The 25,581-nt window shown below is 35.0% G+C and overlaps 2 protein-coding genes across 4 annotated transcripts in view; both read left to right on the forward strand.

Moving 5' to 3' along the window:
- The first annotated feature begins 332 nt into the window (after positions 1-332).
- LOC121982273 (haloacid dehalogenase-like hydrolase domain-containing protein 3) lies at positions 333-3,837 on the forward strand. 3 transcript variants are annotated; one of them, XM_042535258.1, is made up of 4 exons: positions 333-499; positions 2,267-2,545; positions 2,993-3,199; positions 3,299-3,837. In XM_042535258.1, exons 2-4 carry the CDS (start codon positions 2,288-2,290, stop codon positions 3,608-3,610), a joined length of 777 nt encoding a protein of 258 aa, XP_042391192.1. In that variant the 5' UTR covers positions 333-499; positions 2,267-2,287; the 3' UTR covers positions 3,611-3,837. The 3 variants fall into 3 exon arrangements, with proteins under 3 accessions (XP_042391192.1, XP_042391194.1, XP_042391193.1); XM_042535260.1 differs by having other exon boundaries at positions 2,271-2,545; XM_042535259.1 differs by having other exon boundaries at positions 487-624.
- Positions 3,838-4,916: 1,079 nt separating this feature from the next.
- The window catches only part of LOC121980137 (piezo-type mechanosensitive ion channel homolog), a 39,608-nt gene continuing 18,943 nt past the window's right edge, over positions 4,917-25,581 (forward strand). The window contains exons 1-10 of the mRNA XM_042532102.1: positions 4,917-5,280; positions 8,923-9,003; positions 12,217-12,376; positions 16,867-17,012; positions 19,835-19,991; positions 20,122-20,308; positions 20,588-20,702; positions 20,781-20,879; positions 21,037-23,582; positions 23,710-24,105. Of these exons, the coding sequence (XP_042388036.1) occupies positions 5,184-5,280; positions 8,923-9,003; positions 12,217-12,376; positions 16,867-17,012; positions 19,835-19,991; positions 20,122-20,308; positions 20,588-20,702; positions 20,781-20,879; positions 21,037-23,582; positions 23,710-24,105 (3,984 nt within the window). The 5' untranslated portion in view covers positions 4,917-5,183. The remainder of the gene's footprint in view (positions 5,281-8,922; positions 9,004-12,216; positions 12,377-16,866; positions 17,013-19,834; positions 19,992-20,121; positions 20,309-20,587; positions 20,703-20,780; positions 20,880-21,036; positions 23,583-23,709; positions 24,106-25,581) is intronic.

The following is a 25,581-nucleotide window of genomic DNA, read 5'->3' on the forward strand; positions in this document are numbered from 1 at the left end:
TAAAATAAAATTAGAAATTTTAACAAGAATATTATATTTTTTTTAAAAATATATAATTTAATTTTTAATAAATATTTAAATTTATAATTTATATTTATTAAGCTCGTTTAGGCTCGATAAAAGTTCGAATAAGTTCGTAAGCCATAAATATATTCATTAAATAAAGCTCGAGCTCGGCTCGATTATAAATGAGTCAAACTCAAACATCCAAGAATTCGACTCAACTCAGCTCAATTACACCCCTAGTAGGGGGAGATAATCAAATTTGATCTATACATTTCTAATTTGATCGACTTCTATTTATTCACTTTCATTTTCTAAAAATGTTTTTACAACGTACTTGTTTTTTGCTCGAATCAGAACCGCCCAAAGGAGAGGGAGTAGAACGGAGCCCAAAACCAGCGTCTGAGCTCCGCTGGTTTCTTCCGATGCCGACAAAACCACTTCGGTTTCGACGAAATCGTTGATCTTTCGCAAAACCTCGAGCTCGAGATCGGCGGTAAGCTCCGCGATTAATACTCGCTTCCTGCTACTGGATTTCCTGCGGACCTCTCTTTGCCTTTTTTTTTTGTTTCTTCTTCGATTACCAAAAGTCTCGCGTTCTTGTCTTCTCCTCCTGGCTCGGTTAGTCCCTTTTCCATCCGAGGATCTGCGTATGTTTTTGTTCGTTCTCGTGATTTCTTTTGTATGGAGAAATCAGATCTTGCTGCTGCTTTGCTTTCCCCTGATGTTTGATGTGTTTCTATGTAGTTTTGAACTTCTCTTATGTGAGATGAACAAGTAGACAGATCCCTTTTAGATATTCGTTGTTCCGGTTGTTGCGTTTGGGTTTAAGATCTGATCTTTCAGTTGATTTCCTCTACTTCTACAAAGTTTCTGTCGGGGTGAAAGAATAATCTTGAATTTGTCTAGTTTGTTCTTAGAAATGATTTCATAAGCCTAGCTCGAAGAGGATAAAGTTTGAAATTCATGTTGACTAGTTTGCATTTTAGCTATTTTTCCCTTGAAATAAAAAATTGTTTTGATGTTATTGTATCATATGGAAATCATATAAATGAATTGATGTTATTCATCTATATTGCTGCTGAGGAACTTCCGGATCATAGTTCCTCTGCGTAGGAGTCATCAAGTGCTTGTGTGATTCTATTGTTTTGGCTTATTACGAAGGTTGGTTCATCTGTTGTTATTTCTCTTATGTGGTCATATGACATCTCTTTTCCCTTGACAAGATTTAATAGGGTTGGTTATGGCCCGGTTTATTGGATTAATGAGAAGAATCAGGATTAAATGGAAATAATTCTGTTTGAATACTCTGATCAGGATTAAAGTTAATCTTATCTTTCTGCTTTTCTAGCACAGCAAAATTAGTTGCTAGATCAGAACGACTTTCTGTCAAAGCATCTGGGCTTGAATACTTTTAATAACATTGTTGCGAATGTCACTTTTGGGAATGGTTTAGCCTTATCACTTCCATCCTGAATGGGAATCGTCTCACATCCAATGTGGTGTAGGAATACCTCATTGTCAAGACTTGAAAAATAAAAAATGGTAGCTAGAATGGAATTTGAAAACAATTTCACTTTAGGGATTCACTAATTTATATGTCATGATTCCACTCATCACTAATTTAAGGTTGCTAAATTCTTCCATGTCCTTGATTAATCATTTTTTATTCTAGTCATACTTTTTCAAATGCTACAGCAAAATAAGAGAGGGACAAAATATCCTGATGCCCAATTTTTTTCTCCTTCATTTCTTTTTGTCATAGCTTGTGTTATTCTATTAATGGTGTCATAGGGTTTCTCATCCCCAAACAAGTTCTTGAAAAGTCACCAATCAACTGAAGCAAATGTAATTCTCAGAAAAACTGTTCCTTATCGGAGAATAAATTTTAATCTTTGTTCTGGTGAACTAGACGAGTTAATAATTTCTGCCTGTTTTTTTTTTAATGATCTCTATAGTTCTATTTTGTGATTTCAATTGGTGACTTTGGTTATGTTTAACTTTGAAGTTCAGCAACATTTTTGTATCATTGAATCTCCATGAAAGCACTAATTCCTTTTGGTTTACGTTTTTGCAACTAAAAGTTTGCAATTCTGAGATTTCAGCTGTTAAGTTGTATAATCATACTTGTAATAAATTTCACATGTGGAACATTTTTGCATAGGATGAATTACATTGTTTCAAGCTGTTTGACTGCCAGTTGATCAATTTTTTATTGCTGTAACATCACTTGAGCTAACAGAAGTCAGTTGTACATTTGAAGGAAGACTCAACTACCACCGTAATGTCGATGTTGTCCAAGCTGCGCTGTATAACTGTAGATGTTACTGGCACTCTAATAGCTTACAAGGGAGAACTTGGGGATTACTACTGCATGGCAGCTAAAGCAGTAGGGTTGCCTTGTCCTGATTACAAGCGCATGCACGAAGGCTTCAAGTCTGCATATACAGACATGGCAAAAGAGCATCCATGTTTTGGACACGCAGCTAAAATGTCGAATATTGATTGGTGGAGATCATGTGTTAAAGATTCATTTATCAGGGTAAGCAGAACATAGTCTACGTTGAAACAAACTTCTTAAATACATTCCTCGGTATTTATTATAGTTTTTCTGTTAGCTTTTGTCATGACGTCACTAGATAAAGTTAGTATTTGGGATATACACACAAGTGAATGCAATATTCAGGCAGGTAAAGAATTTTTCTTAATAATTTGCCATGTCACTAAATGGTTATTCTATTTTTCCCTCTGTCGACCTTGTTGCGGCTTTTCACTCTTTAGAATCTATGGTATGCTAATTCACCCTTATAAGATTTGTTGTCGGTTTGCTAAATGGTACTAGACTGTTAATTGTCAAAGATTGACAGTATTCTCAAATGATTATTGTGATTATATTCAATAAATGTGTGCTCACATGTCAAAATAGCTTGTTTCATGTGTTTATTTTGATACTTAGAAGTTTTCCATTTACCTTTCTTGGCTGTTGCAGGCAGGCTACGAATATGACAATGAGACATTTGAAAAGGTGTTCAAGCGCATATATTCAACGTTTGGATCTTCTGCACCCTATTCTGTATTTCCTGATTCTCAACCCTTCCTTAGATGGGTACGTCGTAAGGGCCTCAAAGTTGGGATTGTCAGCAATGCAGAGTATCGATATCAAGATGTAATTCTTCCTGCCTTAGGACTCAATCAGGTATTAGATTGTCTCCTTGTTCACCCTTTATAGTCCACATGTTATGATCTCCAAATGAGGGCGCATGATGTCGTTAGATTAACAAAATTGCATTTCCAGAGGTCAGAGTGGGACTTTGGTGTATTCTCAGGCATAGTGGGTGTTGAGAAACCAGATCCAAGGATCTACGAGATTGCACTTGAGATGGCAGGAAACATTGCCCCAGACGAAGCACTGCACATCGGGGACAGCATGCGCAAGGATTACATCCCTGCCAGAAGCGTCGGTATGCGCAGTATACTATTGGATAGATTTAAGACATCAGACGCCGAAAGTTGGAGACAATCTGGTGCAATTGTGCTTCCTGATCTGGTGGCTGTTCAAGAATTGCTCACCAAGGAAGAAACTGCTAACGCAGCTCAAGAAGCCTAGAATCTGCAATCACAAGCAGACGCAAACAAACACACAAAAAAAAAAAAAAAGACTAAAAAAAAGGGAGGAGAAAGAAGTTACCTTCATTTGGCTATTAATTGTGTTTCTTACAGGTAGTGTTGGCTGGCTGAGATTCTTGAAACTCTACTGTGATTGTAATATGCTGGGATGAGTTTCTATCATTGATAGGAAACACAAGTGAAGGAACAATTTGATCTTGTAGGCCATCTTTTCCTTGGTGTTTACTCTTTCAGTCTATGCATTAGGAAAATTTTCATATGCCATCAGGATTACCGTAAAACAGTTAGACTCTTAATCAGACATCTTTAGGTTTGAATTTTAATGGGACGGTAAATATAAGAATGTTGGCTGTTTGGATAGACTTGATTTACTTTGTTGGTTGATGGGAAATTTTGCTATAGATATTTTTCTCTGGGATGACAAATTTAAGATGTTGATCATTTGAATGAGTTTAGTATTTTTTGATTTATTTTGATGGTCAGTAAAAAAATTCTTATGTGGTTAATTTTTTTTTAGGCCGGATCAATCATTTTTAGAATTAGTTAGGAGTTGGATATCTAAATAAAAAAATAAAAAAGGGTATACTTTCATATAGACGTTAAGAATGTCTTATTAGACTGAGGCAATGGTTCAAGTGTTTTATCAGTTTTTTAGGTTTGTAAGGTTTGAATTTTAATTTTAATAAATTAATTGATGAATTTAATGGTCCAACATCTCTGTTAATCTGCCTCCGGTAGGTGGGATCACATAAGTTAGGTTGATTAATTTGAATATATCTCATTTACTTAATAAGTAGTATTTATCTAAATCAATCAATGAATCTATCTTTTGAACTGTAAAGTGTAATCTGCACTCCGTGTCTTCGGAAGTAAATCACTCTTGGAGTTTTCTTTTCAAAATAATTTTCATCTTTTTTATTAGTATATGATAAATAGGAGATAGTTGCTGACGGTAGGTAACAATTTTACCAGGCAGAAGTAAAATATGTACGCGTCCGCATATTTCAAGTCCCCACAAAATTTTAGCAACAGTTGCCCTTAGTGGGTCCCACGCTCCCCTTCCCGGGATCTCACCTTCCAGTCTAGCGCGATGGACGGCCGCATCAAGAATGTTGCCTTTCCCCGACCGTTACAGTCTTTTTCGAGAGATTAGTATTCGTACTGGAATTACCAGTCGCTCGACTGAAACCCGTCTAGGAATTGGATGGTAGAGGATTGTCATTCCCGGGTGTGCTGACGGGTGATCCGTAATCGAGTGTGAAAAGCTTGCCATTATTTCTTTTCTGACGGAGCAACGCTCACTGCGGAGTCTAATTTGGGAAGCGCAGTGCCTCGTCCGACCGCGAACGGGGAATCCCGTTTCGTGCCGCCCGAGCCCGAAGCCCAAATCTGGCTGCAATAGCCCGATCCGTCCCGTGACGAGCACATTCTAATCGGCGTATCCGTGGTTCGTCCTCATCCTGGCTTTCTCCTGATCCCCATGAGCGATTGCGTTCGCCGGAAGTCGCCGATGTATCGCGGCGGCGGCAGAGGGGGAATTCGAGATAGGGTTTATGCCTCCCTGGATTGATGATCTGTCAGCTCGTGCCCGGACAAGACCGATGACGGGATTTCTTGGTAGTTTCCTGCTGCCTCTACTGCTTCTGGCAGGTCGGTCAACGAACCCTTCTCTCCTCGTTTGATAGCGCAGCTATCTGCCTTCATGATTCTTTCCTTTTTCTTTATCTGGTGACTGGTTTATTAAATAGAGACTGGTGGAGTAGGTTTCATGTGTGTCTTTACGTAGGTTAAATGCGTACAATTTGGTTGAGAATTAAAGTGGGGATTTTTTCTTCTTCTCATTTTCAATAAAAAAGTGATTTTCAATAAAATCAATTTCTAGTTATTTTCGTCAAGGGAAATGAATTCTCCCATAGATTTCTAATTTTGTTCTTTTCAAGTCCATTGAGTTAACTTTCAGAATCTGCTCTTGCGTGTGACATAATTCCTTATTCAATGGCCAAAATGGTAAACCACATATTCTTACACATGTTAAGAAAAGTGAGGTTTAGGCAAATTTCAGTCTGTGCTTCTACAAGAGCAGTGCTAACTGAATTGGAAAAATTTATTCAAGAATGTTGCTGAACCATTCCCCTAGGATTAGATTAGTTTTGTTCATCTTGCCATATATCTCAGGACCCACCTTCTTCAACTTATTTTAGTCTCTTGAACATATCTGTCATTCACATCAAGAGCATGTGCAAATCACCTGTCATGAAGTTGTAACAGCACCAATTCCTTTAAAAAAAAAAAAAACTTCAGTTGCTCTTCCACTATCAACAACGTGGTCTGTCATGGCATGGGCAATTACTACTTCTTTGCATTTTTTTTTTCTTGTCAAATTTCTCAACTGTGGAACTAGTAAGGAAAATAGATGCCTCTTCTTGAGAGGATGCAAGATTTTTCTTGTCCATTTTGAAGGATTAAGTTTTTCATTTAGGAAGATGTCTCTATCATACAACCACCGTATCCCTAATAGTATATGTCAGACATTCATATCCATCATATCTCACATAACAGAGTGAGCCCAAATGTGCATATGGGGTTTGAAATGGATGTGCATGAATTATATCTCTTAGAAAGTTCAAGAAATAAAAAGTTGTTAATTTTTATCTCCAATGTTACCTCTTTAATTGTTACTTTTTTTGTAATTTTTATTAAATCTCAATTTATCGAGCTTAGAGTTATCATCATTTTTAATAATCTTAATTTCCAATTCACCTCTTATTTAGAGTGACGTCCAATAGCCATATTCATTGACCATACATGGGTTGAAGCCTTTAGCCAGCACACTAATGGGCCTAATTCTCAACTCAAGAATGAGGACTGAAGCTGTAATAAAAAAAAAAAAATACAACAATGAGTTGAAGCCCCCCAATGAAAGTGACCGAAGTCCTAATAAGATCATGTGGCCTGGCTATTAATTTTTCACCATTTCCACTTTAATTCTCTTGATAAATCTCTTGTGTTTCAATCATCATTTGGTTCATTTTATATTTCACTTTAAGTTCTATCACGTTATGCTCCAGTTATCATCCTTCCATAATTCATTACAACATTAGGATTAACCTAAGTTAACCATATTTTTATTCCATTAAAGTTAATTAATGCATTATAAAATATACATGAAAAGCCCATATTTCGTATCTAAATGAGTGTATGTAGAGATTGCCATCCTAGATTCAACATATGAAGGTAAAGCAAAATAAAAAAAGTGTCTATGGACTGGGGATATAATATCATATTTAAAATACCATTCCATCCCTTGCTTCTATCCAATCCAAGATTATACCTGCACGTTAATCCTTAAAACATCATTTTAACCCCTTTTCATAAAAATATAGCATATTATTCTTAAAATTAAATGACTAACTAATAATTATTCATCACAATTTATCCAGTAATAGTGTGCCAAACTATTAATCATCACATTTAATCCAAACTATTGAATCTGATTTGGGTTGGTAACTTATCTTTTTCTTCAGGGCTAGTGTGCCGACGGTATTATCCAATATGTTTGCTTGTAATTCATCTTTTTTATTGAGCCTAATTTTAATGTCATATGTACACTAATATGCATGTAACACAACGGGCCAGATAATGGTATATGCAATACTGTACTGATCACTAAATTTGTCACACTCAGTTTGACTTATCATCACTAATTAGTGTAGATTGTATTGTCTTGCTCAATTGGTTACTATGGTTTTGTCTTTTCACCCTCTATACTACTCGCAACTTGCTGGTATCTAGTATTCTCATTTGACTTAGTGGATTGGTCTCAATGTTATTCCATCACACACTGCTGGAATATAGTTTTTTTTTTCTGTTCAGATCCGTGAAGCATTTCTCCTTGATAAATGCCTTCTAGATCCGTGGTACTATAGTCACTCAAGTTAGGCATCTTCTAGGTCGAACACACTCGCCCTCATCTCATCCCTAGTGGCCCTGTGGAGATTGTGTTGTTTCTGTCAATTATTTACTATGTTTTTGCCTTTTCACCCTCTACCACTTTCAACTTGCTGGCATCTAGTTTTCTCATTTACCTCGGTGGCTTGGTCTCAATGTTATTCCACCATACACTTCTGGAATATAGTTTTTTTTCCCCTTCAGGCCTTCTAGATCTGTAGTGCTATACTCGCTCACAGTTAAGCATCTTCTAGATTAAACGCGCTCACCCTCATCTCATCCCTAGTGGCTGTATTGGATTAAACAATTGGTCTCATTGACAAATTGTTTAATTCAACAGTATATTCCTCTGCATTCGTCCCATTTGCTTTAAGGAGTCTATTTCTCTTCTCAATCCAGTTCTCTTTATTAGAGATACTTGGAAGGCATTGCAACTGTTGCTGTTTATTGCCCGGAAAGTTGTTTTTGCCCACAAATTATGGTTTACTTGTTTTCTTGAACTATGTCTAATAGTTATTACAACTTTTTGAATTACTGATCTAAATCACAATGTTGCTTTCTACTAAACCAGCTAACTAAAGATGATCCTAGCAGTTGACATCCTCCACTTGTACTCTTTCTATCTAACTTACAGCAAGTAATCTGAATTAGAATAGCCAACAAACTCGAATTGTGGTGTTCTTGGGTACCACATTCTTACATTAACCTTTCCTTTTAGATATCTAATTATTCTTTTAACATTTGATAAGTGAGATTCTTTAGCGCAAGTTTGATATCTAGCACACATACTCACTGCAAATAATATGTCGGGTCTGCTTGCAGTTAAGTATAGTAAGCTTCCTATTATACTTCTATAGTGTTTTAAATCAACTGAATTACTATTTGAGTCATTGTCTAGGTTTATGGTACTTGCCATAGGTGTTTTTAGTTCTTTAGAGCTTTCCATACCAAATTTCCTAGTTAGTTCTTTTGTATATTTTGCTTGGTGAACATAATTTCCTTCTTTAATTTGTTTAATTTGTAGTCCTAAAAAATAGTTTGACTCTCTAACTAGGCTCATTTCAAATTCGTTTTCCATTAAAGTTAAGAATTCTTTTAAAAATTTTAAGTTGGTTGACCCAAATGCTATGCCATCTACATATACCTGGGCTATAAATCTGGAATTTTAATTTTCTTTGGTGGAATAACTAAAATGTTCTTACCATGCTTGTTGTCATATTTCTTTTGTGGCACATATGTGCTGAAATTGCTCACATGTTCTTTTTTATTTTAATGGAAAATTCATAATAAACTGGAATATGCCTATCATTTCCTCTGTGAATAAACTTTCCTATTATTTTGCAGCTTCTTTGGTTGGTTGGAATTTGATTTCTCTGGTCAATATGCTCTTGTTTTTTGCCATTCAATTTACTACTCCAAGAGTAGGTAAGATTTTTCCCTTACATGAATTATTTGCATACTTTGGATTCTTGTTCTGGTGGAGCTCATTAGGATCCAATTTTCCAATTCCTTAGAATGTTGGGAAATTAGTTGTTATTTCGTTTTAAGGAACTCAAAATACCTTCTTTATAAGTTGATGATGATCTTTGCTAAAAAAATTCTTAGCCAAATGATAAAGCAGTTCTTTTATTGTTGTCAACCTTTTTTTTTCTCTTAAAGTAAACATGGATATGCTTGCATGTCTTAAAGTTATAGATTCAAGCTTTTAGCCAGCTTTTTCCATCAAAATGCTTTGCTTGATGTGGTTCTGGTTAATTTGGTTTAACTAGATGGAAGTGGAGACACACAGATACGAGGAAAAAGAACTCCACCGCTAAATATAAATACGAGGAAATAAGGTTTATGTGAGATGAGCAAAGCCAAGGGAAAAAAATGACATATCCATTGTATTCACTCCATCTAAATAACCACCTCATACGGCCCTTGCACCTTTTACCTAATTCAGATGAACTTAGGCAATAAGTCCAAACTATTGATTTGGGTTGAGAACTTATCTTTTTCTTCAGGGCTAGTGTGCTGAAGGTGTTACCTAATATGTTTGCTTGTAATTTATCTTTTTCTTGATCCTAATTTTAATGTCATATGTACACTAATATGCATGTAACACAATGGGCCAGATAATGACGGCATGTGCAAAAATGGTCTGATGCTAAGTTCCTACAAGTTAACTTGCTCTACCCTATTTAAGGCAGGTATTAAACCTTGTTCATTGTAAAAGGATAGAGGTTGAATGCCTAAGATTTTGCAAATTGGCTGATGCTAAGTTCCTATAAGGGAACTTTCTCTACCCTATTTGAGGTTAGCACAGAACCTTGCTGAGTTGAAGTTCAATGGAGAGGTCCCATATCATTTCTTCATTGACTCTCCTGATTATGATTTCAGGCTCACACATGATATGACATATGAGTGAATATCACTAAGGAGATTTGGTGCTAAGAAAGGACATTAGACTTTTAGTACTTCCCCAATTATCTTTTCTATATTCTATCCTTGTTTTATTGGTAGAACACCTGATACAACACTGGAGATGATCTCAGAAAGGAGGTAATCATAGACTTTAAGGAAAGCAGAATTTTTTTAAAATTGAAGAATCACTTTACACGAACTGTTCGAAGTCTCCTAAGACCAGTTTAAATTTTCTAAAGTTTACAATAATGACCTTGTCAGCTTTTTGAAATTCATAAAATAATTTGAACACTTGTTGATAACTTTTATAATTTAAAGATAATTTAAACCCTAAATTTTTATCTGAATTATTCTTCTGCTAAAGTGAACTTGACTCCAAGGGTAGGAGCAATTGTTTCATCAATTTTGTCAAGGATTATTTCCTAAAAAAAGAGAAACCAGTTTATCTCTATCTTCGCTTTATTTCTTGAGAAATCACATTAGTTTATTATCTTCTTCTTTGAACACTCTTTCAAATTAGTAAAGAATAGTTTTATTTATTTTTCCCATTCTTGAGGGACTAAGCATTGACTTCATTGACACCTTTTTTGCTTTTGAGCCGCCTCTTCTAATGGCTAATTATAAAGAAGGAATGCTCTTTGTAGCTCCACTATGGTCTTTGTTTGGAAGCACCTTTGAGAAAGTTAATATGGAATTAAATATTGCTAGTAATTTGCATATTCTCTAATTTAAAATTTTAACTTTTGGTTAAAGAATATGATAAATTAAATAAGCATGAGTATTAATTTTCCTCACAATAAGAAATAAAGAAATGAATGTTTTTGGAGAAGTAATTATGAGACGATTTAAATTTATGAATGCAAGATCATAATCTACCATATCACTAAGAATTTTATAATAATCAGTAGTCACTTGATAAAAACATTAGTAGATAAGGAAACTAACTCATTAGGCTAACAAGATTTAAAGTCATGAATAACCACAAATGGACACATGATAGTATACGTCTTAATTGATTTGTTAATCATTAAATTGGTATCCTGCAATCAGTGAATGCATGTGAGGGTAGCAGAATGAATTATATTTTTAGTCAGATAGATGCAGTCTATCATTCTTCGAAAGGGTCAAGTCAATAGGAGGATCATCTAAGTTCTTATCGTCAAATGGTTCATCTAGAGTGTTATCAAAGGGCTCTTCCAAGTTGGCATCACACTACTCCTTGAAAATCAAATCCTGTAGTTCAATTAAAGGTTAATAGGCAAAGAGGTAAAGTTTCTTATTCCTCCCGTTTTCCTCCATCTGGTTGGTGTTCATCTCATTGGGTTCTTTTGGATACTTCTTTGAGAACGATATAACTTATATAAATTAGTTATACTATCTCCACTTGCACATTATCTCTTTGACATCTCATTTGTGACACTAGCTCCTCTTGCACGTTATCTCCTCACTTATATAAATTAGTGATACTATCTAGTGCCTTGTGAAGCTTCCCACCTCAACACCAATTGCTCAAGAGTCCTGCACTGCAGGAGTATCGTAGACAACTTTGGCCTTCTTCTACTTGCAAGTCAACACTTCTTGCAGACCCATATTTTCATTTGGGAACAACCATCGCTTGGTTCTTCCACAACTTTTCCATTTATATCGCTATATATTCATTGCCTTAAAAGTTTGCATGTAATAAAATTTTTCTCTTCACCCCAACATGGTTTTTTATATAGGGAAGTCTAATAAGTACATACAAATACTCTAATTCACAATTATATTCTTGGAAGATATTGGAAGTTCGGAACTTCTAATTTATTATGCTTTGCTCTGAAATTCGCTAAAAAATGTAAGTTTCTAGATGTAAAATCTAATTTAATTTAATCTCAGCAAATTTTGACCTGATTTGCCAGCCATTGTTTCATGATGTAATTATTATTATATTTATGTTTCTCTTTTAAGTTTTTCTAATTCTGAATCTCTGATCTTTTTGATTTTTATTGCTGTCATATTGTTTTTCCAGAAATCTAAGCGAGGAAGTGGAACATTTAGTCTCAATGTGAATGATTCAGATTAGCTACTAGATTGTTTTGGAATAATTCTTTTTGGTTTCTTCCAATAAGCTGACAAGCAGAATATTTAGTTTTAATGTGATGGTTCAGATTAGCTACTAGATTATTTTGGAATAAATCTCTTTGGTTTCTGCCAATTAGTTTTTTTTCATGATATGCTATTTCATTTTGGCAGGATTCAATTCTTGGAGAGTGTATACTATAGCTTGCTGTACTGTCATCTTTTCAGTACTTGTGCTTATAGCAGAAACAATATTTCATATTCTTTGGCATATTAAAGGGGACAAATGGATTGTTGCTGATGCTGGCTGGTTCAAGCTAATTGGATTTGTGAGGTGACATGCATCTTGTTTTTCTCCATTTTATATTTTACTCTCAGATGAACGGACTTGCCACTTGTTACTCAAAGCCATTTTTCAATGGTGTCTCAATTGTTTTGAAAAACATTAATTGTTTTGAAGAAACCTCATAGCCCTAATATATACAACCATTGCATAACCTTTTGAGTGTATTTAATTCATGTAAAAAAATCCTAATAATGTATTAAGGGAATGCTATCTGCCATGTTTGTTTCAATTACTTTCTGACATTCCCAAGCATTTGGAATTGCCGTGCGAAACAGTTTCATATTAAATATGAGAATTGGATTGCCATCTAGATTGAGGAATTAGGCTCTCAGATTTTAGGCTTCATGAAGTGTCCAGGTTTAAAATCTCGAGAACCTTTTGTTTTAGGAAAAATTTGTAGAAAGTTAATTATTAGAAAAGATAAACCTCATGGTCTTTCAGAAATAATGTTAGAAAAAAACTTATTAGCTTACAATATTGTTAAGAAATTGAAAAACTATTTCTATATTAATTTTTCCACGGGAAAGTTATTAATCTCATTACCTAAATGGGGCGTTCGATCTCTTTTTATCCATGAATTGTGCATGCGATCTCAATGGAGCTTGTCTCTTGGATCAAAATAGTCTTTATGAAAGGGAAAAAGCTCAAATTAGGCCCCTATTGTCCAAAAATGCCCAAACAAGGCCTCCTTTTCTAAAATTTCCCTATTAAAAATCCATAAGAAAAGGTTAATTCTAATATTACTCTTATCCGTAGGACATATGCATCAATTTAAATAACAAATGAACTTAAATTCCTGAATAAAATATCAATTGAAGTACTAAAATGAATCCTATTTCTCATAGCTATATCAAACCATGACTTCCCTTTAAGAGAGTAAAAACGTTTAGGAACCCAGACCCTAAGAGTCTTGTTTTAGTAGTATAAGTTGAAAGAATTTGCAGAAATTGGAGGATATAAGATAACTTGGTTTCTTTTAAAAATACTCTTCCTACCTGCGAATTTACCATTGTTAAAGGAAATGCCTAAAGAGATTGATGACTATACTCATGAAGAGTATCAAAAGACTCTTCACTGTGTAGGAGCCAAATTGTATGGGAAGGCATGCACATATATGTGCAAAAACATGTTCAAACCTGTTACATGTCAAAACACAACATTGAATAACTTTAGCCTGCAAGTTGCTTATCGTCCCTACCAATTCTTACTCAATTTTTGGAAGACTTGTTAATTGACTTTATTGATGGCTTGTCGAAGTCAAGGGGTCCACTACTCATTTAACAGTAGTCAATAGATTTCTCAAATATACTCACTTCTTGCCATTATCTCACCCCTACTCTGTGACCTCTATACGAAAGCTCCATCAGTTGCCATTCATTTGTGACTGTGTCTTGACATTTACAATATCTTTTTGGAAAGAGTGATTTTGTTTCAGTGGTACATCTCTAAAGTTCAGTTTGGCAAATCAACTGAACATGCAGTCAAACCTAGGTCATCAGCTGCTGCATTGAAATATATTTATATGTTCTACTGGTGATAAATCATTAAAGTTGGTTGACTGGATTCCTTGATCTGTTTTATTGCAATGCTAGCGTCTATAGCACCAGTTTGAAGCTCACCCCCTTGAAGTTGTTTATGATCATCTTCCCTATTTTGAAACTAATCAGTTGGCACCTCACAACTAGAAATGGTTGACATGCTCTGCTATAATGAGATGATTTCTTATAACTATCACAAGAGATTCCAATAGACACAACAGACTATTAAACATTGTGATCAAAGTCATCGGGACTTGGGATTTGCAGATGGTGATTTGTTTCTCTTGAAGTTACAAACATACAGCTAGATATTTCTACTCTAGTGCAGCAATAAGAAACTTTTTTCTTACTACTTTTGGGCCCTTTCACATCAAAAGACATATTGGTAAAGTTGCTCTTGAATTGGCTTGCCTGCCTAGTAGATATTCAGACACAACTGGACCTATGCTGCTTACTTTCAAAGATGGTCTTGTCTTGGCAACATCATATATTGTTTTGGACTCTCAGATTCAAGGAAAAGGGAATTTTTGTTCTGTTAACTAGGTTTGTGATCAGCAGAGGCTTCATGTGAAGCAGAGAAGTTACACCTGCACTAAGATGGCATATTGCTTAAGGGCAAGCACCTTGTAACTTACAGGAGGTATTTCCATGGAAGGTGGCATATCCAAGAGAAAGCAAACCAAGTCAATTGAGTTTTTCAATCAATCACTACTTGAGAAGCTTTCAACACCAGTAGAAGCATACCTACAATCTCATTCATGATCTTGTCCAGCACAACTGCACAAGGAGATAAGGATAAATTGAAACTTTCAACATGATGCCACCAGCATCCATGCACGATCACATCAAGCCCATATAAGGATAACTTAACATAGAGGCAATTATGTTTTTGCATTATTCAATGTATTCATTACATAATCATTACAGCATGTAGAAAGTCTATAATCTTCACATATAAGACATTGCATCATCAATCAATTAAAATTTTTAATTTTCCATTGAAATTGGGCTTCCCTCATTCTTCCTTCCAACTTCTCCTTGTCCTTCTTGTTTCTGCATCCACAGCCACCATTCAGCCATTTCAGCTGTGGTTCCAGTATTAATTTTAGCTATTCCTGCAATCATTCTAGCAATCACAGCATACCTGCTACTTCCAGCAATTCCAGCGTCCATAGCACACAGAAAGCTTTGTCAGGACTTGATATTCACAGCAACATGGGAAGAAAGAAGAGAAGGGAAACAGGTTTCCTAGCTCCTGGCAGCTTGGAGGTGCCCCCCTCTTTGGATTCTCTTCCCTTTGTGCATCACCTGTGAACTTGATCTCTTGTAGTATAATTAGTGTACAATTATATGCTTAACACAGCGCTGCTAATCTCCCTAATATTTCTGATATCGTATCAAAGTTGACTGGGAAGCATACCTACTAGCTATTGCCGATTCCTCCATTCCTAATTGCTTCTCTTTAGCTGCTACTTCACGAGCAATAATTGGTGTGCCAAAATCCTTCCTCTATGCATTGCATCTCCAACATTATGCAATGCCTACTGGTTATACCTCCAACACAACAGTAGCTTTGGAGTCCATGGCCCATTTACTAGAATCTTTCTCATGACGTCTCCCGCCATCCTCTATTCCTCTTATTTTGAGAGCACCTCATCATCATATCAAGGGTAGAAAGCAGATATTTTTCATGTCCTCTTTGCCTGTGAGTAGCTCCTACTTCAGACAATAACAACATCCTCTCTGTGTTTGCCTTATTCCTGGGAAGCTCCCTTCAATTCAAAATGTTATATTGCTTGAATACTTTCTCGATGCTTCCTAGCACTAGTCTTTTAGGACTTTTGAGCTTCATTATGTTTATCATAGAAAAGTTGAACAATACAAGATCTAAGCACATTTATGGTAACATCTCTTTCTTTGCTCAGATGCCGGTAACATGTCCTACCAATATCACTAGCCAGTAGGTCTCATAACAACGACCAAGGGTGTTTCTCTATCACCATTGTTGACCCTATATTTGTATTTCAAATACTCAAGTTATTGAGCTTATTACCCATGAATAGACATAGTAAGTTCAAAAAATATTTTGTAACATTTAATTATACTTTTGTTTTCATCGGGGGTTTGAGGATAGGCAAGATAATTGGTGTAGGGCATATCTTGTGGATTATCTAATTGGTGTCAAGATGGGGAGCCATTTAGAGATGCCAAATGTGCCCGGCAGGTGGCCACCGTGGCCAGTCTATTTGTGGCCTAATTGTAAATAGTGAAGGTGTAAAATCTTGTGGATTATCAAATTGGTGTTAAGACAGGAGAAGCCACTTAGAGATGCCAAATAGGCTGGGCAGGTTGCGACTTGGGTCAATCTGATTGCTGGCTAATTGTAAATAGTAAAGGGTGTAAAGTGTAAAGCAATAATAGTGAATATGAGTACATATAGAGGGAATCGTCTAGGGTAAGAAACATGAATAAGTTCCCCATTTTTCTTAAAAGAAATGAGATAGTAGTCTCATAGATAAACAACCATGATAAGCCATAGAAAAAATACTTCACGTGGGACTAAAAACTAGTAATTCTAACAAGAGTGAATATCGGTAATCCACTTGGTTTTTCAAAATCTTAAAAAGTTGATAGATCTAATAACCACCCTCAGTTCCTTCCTGCAAAATACTGGGATGGGTATTATGACCAATTTATCTTCCTGTAAATTTTGTTAGTTCTATATTTCCTGTTTTAAAATAAATTTGGTAATTCCTGAAACCTACGCATAAGGTGAACATTTCATTTTAGTCTTAGTTCTTTTTCTTACTTAATTTTGCAATATATGTAGGTAATCAAAGCATCTCACCTTAGCCATCTCTGTTAGCCTTTTTGAACAAGTTTTTATTAGTTTAACTTGTCTGGAGTTGCTCTATATGACAAATTGTGCTTCTATTGCAGAGACCAGCCATGGGGACCAACATCAGCTATTTATTTTGTTATTATACAGCTATCAACTGCTCTTGTTGCTTTAGTTGAAGTTCTCAGTAATAGATTTCACCAAGGCTCTTTCTTGCTAAACTTTTCAATGTCTACAAATGATATAGGTTGGCCATTTGTCTTTTTCTTCTTTTCTATTAGGTAATATTTGATTTCCATGATGTGGGAATCCAGAAGCCACAGCTGAGTTTCTTTAATATCCCATGTGCTGGGATTTTGAGAGTTCTATACACTTAACATTCTTCCTTTGATAACTTATTTGAAAATTGATGATTTTTCATTGGTTCTTTATGAAAACAATTATTATTATTGTATAATTAGTGTACTTAACAAATATAATACTCGGTTACTCTTCTTGGTAATAATGATGAGTTTAAATTTTAGCAGTGAATGTCTAGTTACTATTTCTTAATCAAGTTTTCTAGTTAAACATTTTCTAGTCTTTGTAATATACATAACTTGTTCTTACTGGGTGCAATCTGTGGGGTCATTGGTCAACTGGATTTTGCTTCCTTATGTGGACAGTAGTAAAATCTAATGAAGAGTGTTCAACTTCAACTCCTACTTAATGGTAGAACTAGTAGATTTCAAATGTTTTTCGTGCAAGATGTTATAGGGAGTCTACTCAGCTAGAGAAATCAGATCTCTCTCTCTGGTCACTTGGCTACTTTGAGATTACCAGTTCAGAGTGGACTTAAAGTTTGAGGTTAGCTAATGAACTTGGAATCTCAAGTGTTCAGTAAAATTCATTCACTTCGATCGACATGAGCAATAGATAGTATTTTGCTAGTGTACCAGAAGTAAGTCAGGATGCGTGAGTGGTGTCATGATATGAACTTTAGTTGGCTAAACAATCTTAAATCCTATGAAATCCAACTCAAATCCTTTAAAACCAAATTTAACTAAGATCTAATTCCAAATAATTACTTATTAATTATACAATTTGGGTTAATTAAATACCAAGATTTCATGATAACCATGGATTAAAGTGACGAGCCATGCTAGTCGGTATAGGTGGAATTTAGCATTCCTCATGTTGACTAGCGTGTGAGACTTTTATATTGCAACTGAGGCAAATTCAATTAGATCTCCTTACTTTGTAACTCTATCCCTCACGGTGGCAACTTATGTTGCACTAATAGAGAGACAAGGAGAGAGACCACAAGAAAGACTAAAAGAGAGATAAAGGTTCTGGAGACAGGAGAATGGGATTGGCACTCGCTGGCAAATAGTGCAAGCAGGCGGTGGTGAGCAAGGTAGAGGAAGAGAAGGAATGATGGGGGAAGAGAGGGAAGATGAGAGTATGTAGAGAGAGGAAAATTTAATAATTCCTAGCTATTTAAAAATTTAACTGACCTAATTAAACATAATTGATTAAGACTATCTATATATAAACTTGGTTGGTTTAGATCTAAAGGGAAAAAATAAATCCAAATATAGCACAATTTAAATTCACCTAACTTTGTCTACTAGATGGGTTGCACTCATCCCTAAAACCCTAAACTGAATTTCTTATGGTCTCCAAACCCCAAAGTATTAGTTCAGTTAAGTTTAATTAATTTCTTAACATTAAAAAAATAATTTAAGATGCTAAAATTTACATAGGATAAATTTGCCTTGATCTTTGTGTTTTGACTTCTGTGACAATAGGAGAGACAGGGAGATCGTGTAAGCAAACGACGGAAAAATTAGGTTCAAAGTATTTAGCTTATGCTCCGTCGCATATCGTAGTAACTAGAGTTTGGCATGACATATTATTTAAATGAAAATTATATTTGATTAAGTTGAGAAAATAATTCATTTAATTTTCTTTTACTATTTTTAATTCATTTTGTTGGAATATCTTTAAAAATGGATTCATTCATTGAATATTTGCCATAGTTTTAACGCTGGCGGACAACTAAACACAACCCTCCTTCTTTATCTGGGCTTGGGATCGATCATGACTGGTTCGTCATGAGCGGATAAAATATAATATAATTTTATCCCATTCAATTTGAATGCATAACAAAATTTCAAATTCAAATTTGATTTTATTGAAAAAATCTTAACTCTAAAATCTTCATGTTTGATTGAGTCAAGTCTCATCCATTTTTTTTTTTGTAGATTTTATACTTATAAAATCAAATAAAATTTGTTCTCTAAATTCTTTTAGATTTTCTCTATTTTTCTTCCACTTGAATAAGTGTAGTTACATGGAAGGAGCATAACCAAATTAAAATCAAATGATAGAATTTTGAATTGTTTCATTATATCCATGAGCTTTGTTTAGGATTTTATCAAACAAAATTATGCTTAAAATTTTTTGATGTTCATAAACAAATTTCAAAAGTGATTACATAGTTCCATAAAAATTCACACTTTACAATCTACAATAACTTTGAACTCAAGTTTTAAAAAATTATGATGAATGCAATATTTTACTGAAATGTTAAAAAAATACTTAACTTACAAGTCAAAAACATAATTAATTAACATATGCAGTAATAAATACCTTTTGAGTCTTCGAATTTGGGATTGCTCCAATGTTGCAAATTTAAAAGAAAGTATTCTCCAATTTATAGATGACTAGGGAAAGTTATTTTCTCATTGCTCATTCAAACATTGAGTAAATTTTTAAGTGTATGCCATTATGACATATACGAAAGAAGTATACATTTAACAAGTCACTAATATTAAAAATTTAATTGATTGGAACCATTTTTAGAGACCCATACTCTAGCAGCACGTTTAAAGATTTTAAAAATGTCTCCTTGATCTACATATAGAGGCTTTATAAAGAGTAATTCAATATGGTTGACAACTTATTGTAACATGCAGCTGAGCTTTTATATGTTTTTATCAATTAATTTGCTTATATATACTTGGATGCATATGTTAATTTGTAATAATTATATTGCTAATAGCCATGTTTGATTTTATTTTCTAGGTTATCACCTGAGAGTTGTTTGCTGTTTAATCCTTCCAGCTATTCAGCTGGTTGTGGGAATTAGTCATCCATCTTGGATATCTCTACCCTTCTTTATTTGTAGTTGTATTGGCCTTGTTGATTGGTCTCTAACTAGCAACTTTCTTGGCCTTTTTCGGTAAGCATTTGAAAAGGCACATATTTCACATTATCACACTGTTTGGGCAATATTAACAGGGCAATGGTAGATTCTTAGCTTTTTTGACTTTTTTTCCTATGACAATTTTGATCAATTATGATATTTCTAGGTGGTGGAGGCCTCTCCTGATATATACTTGCTTCAGTATTCTTCTCATTTACACCTACCAGCTTCCTGTGAGTTTTCCTAACATGTTCCTCACATTTGCTGATTTTGTTGGCCTGTACAAAATAACAGGAAGATCAGACTTTCCCGAACTCTGTTCTGGGGCATCTCTTCTTTTATTTTACTACATGGTAAGCATTGGGCTATTTTTTCTCATTTTTTTTCATTATTCATCAGAAAGAAAAGCTCAACTGGATTCAAATTTGATGACCAATTACAACTTTCACTAAGAGTTCCTAGGCTCTTATCCAAAATATGGTTCAAGTTTAAACTAGGTTTCCAGATGATAGCATCGTTGTATTAATTGTACATCTTTAATATTTTTTAATAAATGTGTCTACAAGTTGAATAAATTATTTGATCTGATATGTGTGCGAAAAAGGTGCCTTTCATGTCTTATCTTCTGCTAGTCTTCAGTATGCCTCTTATGTATAACTATTGGCATTTATGATCCATATTCTTCTTCTGATCATTACCTGCTACCTTTTAGGGACTATTTTGCATTATCGCCATTTGTTTATATCAGTAATCAGCATCTCAATTGCTTTGCATACTGCTTGGGTTTGAAATGTTAGCACACAAGATCAACTGAAAATCACTAAGTTCCATGGACTAGGGAAACTAGTGGGGTTGAAATTCACTGCCATGATTGTTGGAGTAAGTCAGACCGCTACTTCAGATTTTGCAAGCAATGTTGGCTAGGTACACTTCTGTGACTATGTTTAAATTGATTTCCATATCAGTGAACATACTTGCAGAAGCGCAAAGCTATTTCATCCATTTATACATTCATGTATTTGTAAGATTTTTATTTATCATTTCTGAACTAGAAGAAACAACTATTTTTTCTGTAATGCAGGGATGATTGTTGATGATTCACGAATGCTTGTGAGCTACTATTTGGTTTTTATCTTTTCTTCTTTCAAACTCCGTGCTGATCATTATTTAGGCTTCTCTGAATCACATACCTACTTTCAGATGATGTCCCAAAGGATAAGGGCATCTGTATGGAAAGATCTCTCATTTGAAACAAAAAGCTTCTGGACATTTCTTGACTATCTGAGGCTGTACTCTTATTGCCATTTACTAGATATTGTACTTGCCTTAATTTTGATTACTGGAACTTTGGAATATGATGTTTTGCATCTTGGATACCTTGGCTTTGCCCTTGTGTTCTTCCGGATGAGACTAGAAATACTTAAAAAGAAGAACAAAATCTTCAAATTTTTGCGAATATATAATTTTACAGTCATTGTACTTTCTCTTGCCTATCAATCTCCCTATCTTGGTGTCTTTAGTGCTGGCAAGTGTGAGCAGATTGACTACATATATGAGGTTATTGGTTTTTATAAATATGATTATGGATTCAGAATAACATCAAGGTCTGCGTTGGTTGAGATAATAATTTTTCTTCTAGTTTCTGTGCAGTCATATATCTTCTACCCTGGAGAGTTTGATTATGTAGCGAGATATCTTGAAGCAGAACATATTGGTGCTATGGTTCAAGAGCAAGAAAAAATGGCTTCTTGGAAAATTGCACAATTGCAGCATACCCGTAAAACATTAGAACAAAAATGTCAACGGAATATGCAAGTTGAAAAGATAAAATCTGAGATGCTTAATCTACAAGTTCAGCTCAATAGCTTTAACTCTGTTCAGCCTCTTGACGATGGCACACTGCAAACAGGTCTTCGACACAGAAGCTCATCCATCAGTAAAGAAAAAGTAGGTTGGATGCCGGATAACAAATTTAGATCACCTTCTAAGAAGGATGAGGATAGCAATAATGAATTCTACCATTCCTTTGACTTTGCAGTGCCTGAAATATACACAAATGTCACGTCTCAGTTATTATCTGATTTCCAAAGCTCACCAACTAGTGCAAAAAGCGGAAGCTCAATTTCTGTAGATATGAAGCATAACTCAGATAATATTTGTGAGATAAGCGAAGTTGGTGATATAGATGAATTAACATTGTGGAATACACATAGAAGAGAGAGAGACAAGATCAAGAATAAAGAGAATCCTTTGTCTTCTGCCGTGCAGCTAATTGGTGATGGTGTTTCACAAGTTCAGTCTCTTGGAAATCAGGCAGTTACTAACATTGTGAGTTTCTTAAACATTGAGCCTGAAGACCCTAATTCAACTGGGCATTCCAATACAGATGCTGCAATAGATAAGGGACTAGAGAGACAGTGGAATGCAGAATATGCTTATTCGGATGAAATGTCCTCTGTTAATTCTAGTACAGCCACAACAAGACCATCAGCTAGTTTGCAAATAGGAAGGATCTTTCAGTTTATATGGTCACAAATGCGCTCAAATAATGATGTTGTTTGCTACTGTTGCTTCATACTTGTGTTTCTGTGGAATTTTAGTTTGCTATCAATGTTTTACCTTGCTGCTCTTTTCCTTTATGCCCTTTGTGTAAATTCTGGCCCTACTTTCATGTTCTGGATTATAATGCTGATCTACACTGAGTTCAATATTTTGGTGCAATACTTGTATCAGATTATTATCCAGCACTGTGGACTGATCATGGAGCTACCTCTATTGCAAAAATTGGGGTTCCCTGAACATAAAATAAAGGCATCCTTTGTTGTAAGCACATTACCTCTGTTTCTTGTGTATATATCAACTCTTCTGCAAAGTTCAATAACAGCCAAAGACGGTGAGTGGGCACCAGTGGCAGATTTTAAAATTTCATTTGGCCAACATCATTTTGACGAAGGCTTTAGGTCAGTAACTGGTTGGAAGGATAAGATGCAAAGGCTAATTTCATCACTAATGAATCCATTGTGGATGATATCGAGAAGCTTCACTAGGTACTGGAGGTCAATTACTCGAGGATCAGAGGCACCCCCATACTTTGTACAACTGTCGATGGAAGTTAATCCATGGCCAGATGGTGGAATCCAACCAGAGAGCATAGAATCTAAAATAAATGAGTTGCTTATTAAATCTCATGAAAAAAAATGTGATGCCGAAGATGAATTGCCATGCCATTCTGCTAGTAGAGTTCGAATTCAAAGCATTGACAGAAGTCAAGAAAATAACAATATCATTCTTGCTGTTCTTGAAGTTGTGTATGCTTGTGCTCCTGTCAGATGTGTCCCAGTAGAATGGTACAGATCATTAACTCCAGCTGCAGATGTAGCAGCAGAGATTCAGAACTCTCTTGAATTTGGAATTCTCAAAAATATTCAATTCCCATACCCTATTATTTCTGTGATTGGAGGCGGCAAAAGAGAAATTGATTTATATGCATATGTATTTGGTGCTGATTTGGCAGTTTTCTTTCTAGTTGCTATGTTTTATCAATCAGTTATCAAGAACAATAGCAAGCTTATTGATGTTTATCGACTCGAAGATCAGTTTCCCAAGGAATTTGTTTTCATACTGATGGTTAGTGCATTCGTATATTCTATTTCTCCTCTGCATGTTTGAATCTTGCTATTAAGTAAATGTTGTCGTGTCTTAATCTTTACATAGTTATGGTTTCTAATGTTATTTCTTTTATCTTTCTGTACAGGTACTCTTTTTCTTAATTGTTCTTGACCGCATTATATACCTATGTTCTTTTGGCATCACCAAAGTTATTTTTTACCTTTTCAATCTCATCCTCTTCACATACTCAATCACAGATTATGCTTGGTCTATGAGAATATCAAGCAATCATATTGGAGAACTCGCTCTTCGAGCTATATTTGTAACAAAATCTATTTCCTTAGTATTACAGGCATTACAAATCCGCTATGGGATTCCAAACAAAAGCACCTTATATCGTCATTTTTTGACAAGCAAAGTTACACAAATACATTATTTGGGTTTTAGACTTTACCGTGTTATACCATTCTTATACGAACTCCGATGTGTACTGGATTGGTCATGCACATATACATCTCTGACAATTTATGATTGGTTGAAGGTAATATATGTTTCATCTAAAAATTTGATTTTATTTATTCCAGCTAGTACTATGAGTAAAAAAGAATAGTGTATGTACCTTCTTTTTATGATGTTATCTATTTCTCTATCTTTTACTTAAATATTTGCTATTAGGACATAAGTTTACTAATATGCGTGAAATTTTTTCCTTTCCTCAAGTTGGTAATCCGCTTATTCTGGAATTGACACTATATTCATTTGTTTAAAATATGTCAAAATGTAACAATATTGAAGTTTTGCTGGCTGGCAGTAGCACCCCTTTAGTCAACCATTAATCCAAAGAGCCGACAGAAAGGCATTTGACTCTCATGATGAAGCTTGTGCCCATGGAATTGGCTCTTGCCTTGACAGATTTGCTCATACATCTGATTATTCTAATCCTGGTTTTTGGCTTCTGCTTTTGCACCCCAGGAGGCATATCCAGTAGTAAGAGCAGTCAAGCAGGTAATGGCACATGCACCAACAGCCCATTCAACATAAAAGAACAGGCTAAGGATGAAGAGGTTGAATCCCTTGAGTCAAGACACAATAATTACCCATCAAGCTCGAGCTATTAGAAAGGAACTTGTCAGATTCAACTGAATTTGACCAAGTTTAATACTTGCTGAATAACATGTTAAAGTTAGGTATATGATTTTGGCAATCCTCATATTTTAAGCAATAAGGAAACTGATTGCCATATGGTGATTCCCATCTTGTACATTACAAGACCTCTCATCTTGTTTAAATGTGCAACTAAGAATACTAGTTAGTGATGTTGAAAATTGAATTTTCTCAAGCATAAAAATGACCAGTTGTTCAATTACAGTTATCATTGCGTCTTTTAGTTGCCTTTCCTTTCATTACTTGCCAACATAGTTAGGTAGTGAGTTGGCATGGTGACAGAAATTATAAATCTATAAATTTGGTTATTTTCTGATACCTTTAGCGTGTTGGAGAAATGATCACACAATCGTATCTTAAGATGATACCAAGACCCTTGCTCATCAGTTTGAATCCTGTCTGTCTGGATTCTACATATGCTACTATTTGTTGGTATTGGCCTTGGGCTTCTCCATGCTTTGTGCATGCATTCTTATGGGACAAGCGGTCGCCCAATCCAATCTTGACAAGTGTTTTGGTACCTTTCCTTAGGGGTGAGCAAAAGTTCGGTTTAACCACCACCACCAACAACAACCAAGCCTTATCCCATTAGGTGGGGTCGGCTATATGGATCCTTTTATGCCATTGAGCTCTATCTCTTACTGTATCATTTATACTTAAATAAATTTTATCTTGTTTTATTATTGTTAACCAACTCTTTTTTTGGCCTTCCTCTTTCTCGTTTGATATGTTTATTTGTCTTAACTAGAGCATTTATTGATCGTCTAAGTACATGCCCGTACCATCTTAAACGTGTGTCTCGGAATTTTTCCTTAGTAGATGCAATTCCGATTTTCTCTTTAATGCTCTCATT

This window comes from Zingiber officinale, chromosome 5A (assembly GCF_018446385.1).
Source record: "Zingiber officinale cultivar Zhangliang chromosome 5A, Zo_v1.1, whole genome shotgun sequence".
NCBI classification, from domain to species: Eukaryota; Viridiplantae; Streptophyta; class Magnoliopsida; order Zingiberales; family Zingiberaceae; genus Zingiber; species Zingiber officinale.

Bases quoted from the DNA above. Each gene is read 5' to 3' on its own strand.
- LOC121982273 (XM_042535258.1), top strand. From the start codon at position 2,288: ATGTCGATGTTGTCCAAGCTGCGCTGTATAACTGTAGATGTTACTGGC. The intron at 2,546-2,992 runs GTAAGCAGAACA...TGGCTGTTGCAG, and splicing joins TTAAAGATTCATTTATCAGG to GCAGGCTACGAATATGACAA. The intron at 3,200-3,298 runs GTATTAGATTGT...TTGCATTTCCAG, and splicing joins CTGCCTTAGGACTCAATCAG to AGGTCAGAGTGGGACTTTGG.